Source organism: Paracoccidioides lutzii (assembly GCF_000150705.2).
Source record: "Paracoccidioides lutzii Pb01 unplaced genomic scaffold supercont2.1, whole genome shotgun sequence".
NCBI classification, from domain to species: Eukaryota; Fungi; Ascomycota; class Eurotiomycetes; order Onygenales; family Ajellomycetaceae; genus Paracoccidioides; species Paracoccidioides lutzii.
Window position 1 is genome coordinate 1497222 of NW_015440947.1, and position 8610 is coordinate 1505831.

At 46.8% G+C, this 8610-nt stretch overlaps 2 protein-coding genes across 2 annotated transcripts; one reads left to right on the top strand and one right to left on the bottom strand.

Moving 5' to 3' along the window:
* Nucleotides 1-904: 904 nt before the first annotated feature.
* On the bottom strand, nt 905-2111 carry PAAG_00400 (hypothetical protein; the record flags this gene model as incomplete). Its single annotated transcript, XM_015844004.1, has 4 exons — nt 905-1280; nt 1375-1532; nt 1712-1757; nt 1933-2111. 4 exons carry the CDS (start codon nt 2109-2111, stop codon nt 905-907), a joined length of 759 nt encoding a protein of 252 aa, XP_015700339.1.
* A 1374-nt stretch (nt 2112-3485) lies between these two features.
* PAAG_00401 (hypothetical protein) lies at nt 3486-6362 on the top strand (the record flags this gene model as incomplete). The annotated part of the gene is made up of 10 exons (XM_015844005.1): nt 3486-3577; nt 3677-3844; nt 4156-4177; nt 4287-4652; nt 4761-4937; nt 5026-5239; nt 5316-5384; nt 5449-5741; nt 5876-5954; nt 6109-6362. The coding sequence occupies 10 exons, from the start codon at nt 3486-3488 to the stop codon at nt 6360-6362; spliced, it is 1734 nt and encodes a 577-aa protein (XP_015700340.1).
* Nucleotides 6363-8610: the final 2248 nt, after the last annotated feature.

Genomic DNA, 8610 nt, shown 5'->3' on the forward strand with positions numbered 1-8610 from the left:
GTTGGGTTGGGTTGGATGCTGCTGGGTGGTTTGTGTGGTTTGTGTGGTTTGTGTGTGGGTGTGGGTGTGGGTGAACGCTTCCCCTTCCCCCAAGCTGCTGCTGCTGCTGCTGCTGCTGCTGCTGCGAGGGCGCAGATCTTGTCACTGCCCCCCCCCGTCACGCCCCATACAGCGTATCGCCCCGGTATGGATGCCCGCAGCCCGATTCCTGCTCTTGGGCTAAACCACACTGGTGTCGGTATTACCCGTACAGAGACTTACAGCCCCAACGAAAGTCTTTCCGACCCTTTTTGGTCCCTAGGTTATAATTATGTACTGTATATTATTAAACTATTAACTAATGGTGTAATAACAACTGCAGGCCCCTTTCAATTTGGCTCCCTTGTAATGTCTGCTCCTCTATATAGCGAAAGAGACAACTCCCCCATAGTAGACATGTTTTGGACCTGCAGACTAGCCAGCTGCAAGAGAATCAAGAATTGGTTTTTTGGAAGTTACTTACTTCAGGATGTTGTTTCTACAAGAAGAAATGTCTGCTTTTCATCTGAGACTGGACTGGGGGGGGCTTATAAATAAATCCTGACGAGAGAAAGAAACTCTTTGTGTAGAATTAACTTTGCTTACAAGTACATCCCATCCCATGAACGGCATCAATCATCCTCTGTAATGAAAGAAAGCTTGAAACTGATAAAGTTATCTGTAAATTGACTTGTCATCCTGCAGGAAGCACCTCTGCCTTTATATGGATTTGGCAACTGCAAGAGAGTCTAGCCTGTCAATACAAGATGAAAAGTATTATATATATATATATATATATATATATATATATTAGACTTCTTTTTCCAGAGAATTAACGATCAGCTAAGTTCCCGTTTATAAGAGTCGACCCGTTCCTCACAGCATATTATTCTTCTTCTCCCATGAATGGGAGACGGATATTGAGCCTACGCACGAACTCAAATTGCTGATGACAAACGAAACAGCGAAACAACGAAACAACGAAACCAAACCCCCCACCAGTTTCAGAATAGAGGCGGGAGGCGGATAGCGGCCTCTTCGTTGTCCAGGCAGACGTATGAGGTTCCGGAGGCTTTGTCAGTGAGCCAGGATGCTCAATTGCCGCCCTGGCTTCTTCCAGGGCGGCGTCTATTTCAGCATCGTCCCACTCCTGCTGTGCGGTCCAGATGGGGTCTGGCCTTCTGTAGAGGGGTGGGGCACGGAAAGATGCAATATCTAGTGCCTGCCTTTTCCCTGGCCATCTCTCAGGCCGTCTGAGTGAACTAGAGCATCAAGCAAGGAACTCTCTGAGCACATTGGGGTCCTCCAGCTCGGGGCATCATGTTCTATCACGTTCTTCCTCCCGGGTAACCGCACCAATTTCCTGGTGGTTGCATCCCGGTCATGCCCATAGGGTTGGGGGGCGGGCCAGCCTGCAGTTTCCACATCTGGCATCCTTCAGCGTATCCATCGACGAGCGGCTCTGCAAGGGCGACTCTGGAAGCACGGGTTGCGGAGACGGGTAGAGGGGCGCGCTACGGGCGTGGAGCGGTTGGGTTCGATTCCTGACCGGTTCAATTTTAGAGTTTGTGAATCGATCGCCAATATTAGCTGCGCAAGCACCTCCTAGACACTGACTGCACTATCAGACCAACCACCAACCTCTAACATCACTAGCCAACCGAACTCCATAGACCCACCCTCGTCATGTCACCGCTTCCTCCATATCCTGGAGAATCCTGTCAACATATTCACCTGCCCTAGATACGTGAAAGGATGTGAGCAATGGCCCCGGTGTATAGCGAGAAAGACGTGGTGGAAAGGGTTGGGGGTGGGGGGTCGGTCTATCGATTGATCGCAGGTGAGAGAGGAGATAAGAGTGCGCGAGTAAGAGGAAGTGCTGGTAGGGCCCCCCGGGGGGGGGGGGGGAGGTACGTATCAATTCGGTAGGTATGCTCCTGGCCAGGAACAGGGTCGAAGAGGACTGAGAAATAGCCTAAATTCGGTATGGAAACTGTGGGTAAGGTTCCTAGCATTGAGCGGATAGCCAACATTGACACCACCCACAAGTGATGTGCGAGTGAAACTTCGCAGTGGAACATGTTAAGAACCATGAGAGGGGCTTTTTAGAATCGCTGTAGCCAGGGTGTTGAGACAGAAAGGAAACTGTCTGATATTCTTGACAGGGTGACCTACCAACTGGCCGTCTGTGTCAGATTGTGTCAGCGAATGTAGAATGATATAAGATACCTCAAGATACATGAATGGCTGCCTTTGAGCTGGTCGCCTTCATCATCTTGAGTACTGTCACTCTGTTGCGTCAAACGAATTATTGCTTCCTTCTGGTCAATTTGACTCTAGATCACACAGCGATGGTGGTCACGGATGAGGCAGAAACCTCGAAAAACTGATATCTGGTCTGGTGTCGGAAGATATTCCATATTCACGGTTTCCCCCTTGAACTTCTTTGGATTGCTGAGAGATGCGCTTGTCAGAAACCTTGATTATAAAAGATAAGAGCCAGCAGCAACATGAAGAGGTCGACATGGCAGTGGGTCGGGCTCACAGACGGTGTGAAAAGTCCTGTCGAGTAAGGAATCTGCGAAGCCAGCTAAGCTCTCGCTCAGTTGGTTCTCTTCTTTCTCCAAAACAGGATCATGCTCCGCAGCTATATCTAGGCCCATAAAATGACAGAAGGCACATAGAAATATTGTCCTGTGACAGCTCGGAGCGGGAATATTCAAACAGATAGTGGATGGGTAGAAGGCGGCTATAAACAGCATCAGATGTTTCTGCAGCTCTGAAATGGATGACATTGCTGAAGGATCTACGGTTCGCCCGGGCGGGTTGACCCGTTGCTAATGGTTGGGGCGCGATGATGTCCTCGAGTGACGCTTAGCGTTGGCGATGCCCTGCCATTCTTCAATGTGATCGTATGATCGTTCGTGAGAAAAGAAGAAGAGACTAACTCGAGCCATTGTCGTTGATTTTGAGGGAAGAGAGAGTTAAAAAGTCTTGACGCGAACGAGAGCGAGAAGAATATGGGCAGAGAAACTATCCCGCGCTTGACAATGTAAGCATGAATCTGATTCCCTGGTTAGCAGTATATACGCCGCCACAGGTTTTCTCTTTTTATTTACGCCTCTGTAGCAGAATGACTGAATGGGAAATGGGTTTTTGTGAGATCGTAAGATCGATTGGTTCATAAGATGTTCAGATAGTTAACCAGAGAGAAATATCTCTTCTGTACGCTGCGCAGAATATAGACGGCGTGGAAGTATGCGCTAGACCCAGGGGAGAGCCAGCAGTCTCACACTCTCACTCCGCCATCTGGGTGACAGTATATATGATCTTCTGTCTGACCTGTTGTCAGCGGCGCCATCGGGAAACCACACGGTACGGGTTTTCCCTCCCTTCATTTCCCAAGATTCTCTTTGGATATTTGACGGTTGCTTTTCGAATCTCACAAATTCAAATCTGAGGGCTTTATGTCGAGAAGAGATGACGAGCAAATATTCAAGGAAGAGGACTGGATGTTGGCTCTGTGCAGCAAATGTTTGAAGTCTTCTGTCGGCGGACAGTGTGCTGAGGGGTGATAAAATAAGTTCAAACAATGAATTGCTGCTTGTAGTTATCCACTGCTATGCTGGAATGGATGCGTTGTAACATGTCTCATAAGACCATTTGCCATCCCTGCAGCCGTTGTCAAGCCACATTTAGCCAGTGAAGTACGCTTCCTTACCAGTTTATGTTGGAAGAGTTGGAGGTTACAACTTGCGACGGATGCTGGTGGGGAGGAAGAACCAGCTACACAACAACTTGCCTTTGCTAGCGCGCCAATTGGTGCGTAAGTAAGCGCCTGGACAGATCCAGGGCGAACAAAAGCCCTGACCAGCGGCGACTTGGCCCACTCCTGCAACTATGCCTCCCCGAGGGGGAACAATAATGACAAGCAGCACCTGTGTATTAAATCTATGCTTAACAGCAATAAATGCCGAAACCGAGGGAGGCATGCATAAAGCAATCTCAGTCCATCCACCTGATCCATGAACTAACTACTACTGAGAAGTCAACGATCGGTGTCCCTCTGATGGACTGTCAAAATCTCCACGACTCCAGCAATGAAATCCCGGCTTACCCCCTGAGGCTCCATACCAGGCTACTGATGAAACCTATTTTGGTGAGCCCCCGCAACCATCTAGAAGCACTCATTGAGCGCAGGGAGCGGGATTGAGAAGGGGTTGGTGTGGGGGCGGCATGAAGATCAAATATTTGCACAACATGCTTAGCTAGATCGGCGATACGTGTATCCCTCCCAACTTGGGTGGAAACAACTGGGTCCTAGCTCCGCTGCGGGTTTGGATGCTCTCAGTTGGCCAAATTTCTCCAACAAAGACACTGTATCAGAAGAGGCAAGTGGATGGGGAACATCCACTACGCAGCATGTCGCAGCTGATGTAATATCCTGGCCGACGTTTTTGTGCATTGATGGGCAAGGATCGCATGCCAACCGCAGAAAACCCTACGAAACGGAGCAAAGTGTGAATCCCACAGTGAATGGAGAATATAAACCCCCTCCCGCGCCACACGCTCTAACTCAACCCCTTATAAACACTGTCGTGCGTTTCGTTTTACCGGTCTCGTTTATACACTGGGTACATTAGTGCTCGAAGCTGTTCATAGAATGACGGTGGATATTTCCATAAAAAGTGCTTTTTGATGCTCTCCTGCACTGTCAGGCTGGAACCCGTCATCTTGACTAGCCTCGTTATTTTATTGTCAGCCGTATTTTTGCTGCGGACTTCATCCAAGAAGTCCTCTTCGAGAAGCCCTCTTCACCGTTGATCAATGGAAAGAAACCTTTTGAATTCCGGTCTGCCAATGCAGCAAAGCGGTTCATGAGAAATGCAGCCAGCTTGATTGAAGAAGGGTTTAGTAAGGTATATCTCTGTGGTAAACGAGGATTATTAAATAGAATAACTGGGAACCTTCCATCTGCTCACCTTTTAACGCATCTATCCAGGCAAGCGCTTTTTCGCCTTATTACTGATGATGGTCCCAGGGTCGTCCTCTCAGCTGCCTTACATTGATGAGATCCGCAACCACCCTGCATTGAACTTTAATTCGGCCATATCAAAAGAGTTTCACGCCGATTTCCCTGGATTTGATACCTTCAAGCAAGGAGCAACAGCATGTGAGATCTTTCAGGACGCCGTCCGGATAAAACTAACGCAAAGCCTTGGTGAATGACTTGTTTATTCGGTCAACCAGTTCCCCAACCCTTTTTTTTTTTTGTGATGGTTTGCTCACTTGACCAGGAAACGTTACAGGACTTCTTTCTTCTGAGACTGCTCTCGTCCTTGAGACACAATGGACAGATAATTCCTGTTAGTAGGAGCAGAAGCTGCTTTTTCTTCCCCAGAATGGCATATCACTAACCCGCAAGGCTAGATTGGCATGATATTCCCCTCAAAACAAGTATTCTCATAATGGTGGCCCAGCTGTCATCCAAGGTCTTCCTAGGTGAAAAAATACGTCGCAACCCAGACTGGCTTCGTATCACCATCTCCTACACTGTCGATTCGTTTATCGCTGCTACGGCCCTCCGTCAGTGGCTCGCGCTGACGCGCCGGCTGGTAGCCAACTTCTTGCCATCGTGCTGTAAACTCCGACAGGAAATTGAGCAAGCAAGAGCTATCATAAACCCAGCCCTTGAGGAGAGACGCATGGCAAAATTAGCCGCAGTTCGTGCTGGGTAAACAGCCAGAACGATATATGGATGCGATGCAGTGGCTGGAGCAATCTGCCAAAGGCCACTATTATGATCCCGTTGTAGCGCACGCCGCTATTCATACTACATCTGACATGCTCTCGCAAGTTCTCCTTGACCCATAGTGGACGTGAGGAGATTGTTCAGGAGCTTCGCAATGAGATTGTAACGGTTATTCAGTCACAGGGTTGGCAGCGGACTACGTTATACAAGCTAAAACTGGTAAGGACGCTCCAAAAAATTGCGGCAACCCCCCTTTTCATCATCTCGTCCCCAAAGCATTAACTCACAGCCTTTCAAATTAAATATAACGCAAACAGGCTGAATGAGACCACTTGCAGAAGGATACATTGTACTATCCGGTAAAACAATCGTGCCTAAGGGCTCGATGGTTATTGTCGCCTGTAACAAAATGTGGGATTCAAACATCTATCCGAAAAGAGCCCGACCACCTTTTGACTCGTACCGATTCTTGAAGCTCCGCAAGACGCCTGGCCATGAGACGTCTGCACAGTTAGTGTCACCTTCCCCAGAACACTTGGTATTCGGATTCGGGAAAACATGCCTGCCCGGGACGCCTCTTTGCAGCCAATGAGGTCAAGCATGCTCTGTGCCATATCCTGCTCAAGTATGATTTTCGGTTGGCTGAGGGTTATAAGCCGAGAATGTGGAGAAATGGGTTTTTGTTAAGCTCTGTTCCTATGGCAAAGATCTTCATCAGACGCGGCAAGAGATATCTTTCTAATTCTTTTTGGTTTTGATTTTGGCTTTTTGCCTTTGCTGCTTTTACCTTTGCTTTGGCTTTGGCTTTGGCTTTAATTTGAGAATCCAGATAAGTTGTTTTGGAATATGGAGGCGTTGGGCACATAATTATCGTGGAAATTTGGCTGGCAATGCATGCACGTGACTGATGGAAAATGGCCAGAGAAGGAATTGTTAGTGCTTTTGTTCTGAAAAGATCTTTTTTACATCTCATTCATTTCTTTTTTATTTCACTGTAATTTGGATATCTACTTTGAGGAGGGCAGCTGATAATGCATGAGGTTGAACGATTGAAATGAAGCGCCGAATGAAACTGGCACTTAAAACCTTCGAGCACGGCCGGAATGAAAGGGCTATGATTAGCCAGCCGCTAGCTTGTAACAATCATCGATGGCGCCTAAATATTTTGAAAATGCCGGATTGCATCCTAATCGCCTAGTTTAACTATGCAGTTGTCATCAGAAATGGGGGTGGCAATAGCCAAAAAATAAGAGCTTCAAACCCGGTTTTGGGCGTTGAATTGTACCGAGTTGATTGACAAAACAACAAAAGCTTGGGTTTAGAGAGAGATGGGGATACTTAATTCAGCTTGTGATTCGACTTCAACCTTGCCAGAAACTGTAATGTTGGAATCGTGATGAATCAACTGGGTTCAACATCCGACGATAGCCTTTTGATTTAAAAAAAAAAGAAAAGAAAAGAAAAGAAAGAAAAAAGAAAAAACCAGAGAGCCTGATGATCGAACAGTCTCTGGAGTCACATTCTCCCTTGAATGTTGAGATTTTGTCATGGATCAGATGACCCCCTCTGGGATTGAAAAATGCCATTGTAGTCTAGACATATCTTTTTATCTCCCGAACCATGTAGTCGTCATTCCATGGAAATTTTACTCCTTCTACACTTCAACGGACCTATTTACAAACAGGGTTTAAGTTAAGAAATCAGAGTTTGCGGGGAGTTGCATCCAGAGATCATCAGCTCTTTTGTTTAATTTTTTTTTTCCTCTGGCGGCCTGAAGCTATTGAAACGTTGGGGGGGGGTTGAAAGTCTTTTAAATGCATGCGAGCAGGGTTGGGCGGGCCCTTCCAGTGCAGAGTGTTGGTTCGTGCATATGCAAGTTGACAAGGCCTCACCAGCTGAGCCATTTTTTCATTTTGGAAGAATGCGTATCGTCTTCAAGGACGGAAATATTGCGCATTTGAATAATCAGGATACCCATTGGGAATGGGTCAACAGCGGGATATGCCTGTTCTGTGGCGGGAAGTTTCTCACTCTCACTGAGCGCAAATACCCACCTATCAAACTGGAACTGGAACTGGCAACAATCGGGTTGTTGATGACCAGTGTTACTTCTTTTACTATAATTATATCCTCCCTCTCTCCCGGGGGTAGATTCCTAGGGTTTCAAAATTTCAAGAACCTGATGCCTTTTGAATTCAAAAGGATGGAAATTTTTCCAGATACACGACACCTGCTAGTTAAGAGTCGTGCAGACATCCTACTCCTGCACGATGTCGAACTGAGGTTAGAATTGCGCCAAAGGTCCACTTTTTTGTCATGTTGCTGGGATGGGCCAAAATATAAATAAATAAATAAAAATAAAATAAATAGATAGATAGATAGATAGATAGATAAATAAACAAATAATAATAATTATAATAATAATAATAAAAAAAAAAAACCTTCCAAATCGAGTTGTGGGGAAAGAATGGAGAGGTCCATGCTCAAAACTCTGCAGCGTACCCTGCTTGCACTGGACCATGGACACGGCTAGCTGTCAGGTAAAACCCATTTCAAGAAACCAACAGCTATTCAGAAACTAAGCATAGTTCCCATATGACAATAAAACCCCTTCTTCCACCATTGCTGTCGCGCGCGGCCAACCTTTTTGAACCACCGTTTTGGCGGCAAAGAAAGAATACATACAATACATATATTCTCAATCACCAAGGTTCAGCGGGCTGGTGGCTCCATGGATTCAGGAAATGGGTTTTTGCATTTTTGCTGAGCCCAGAGAGACCAAGCTAGCCTGACGCAACAAAGGTGGAAAGGCATTAGCTGGCCGGATTTCGGTACAGCCG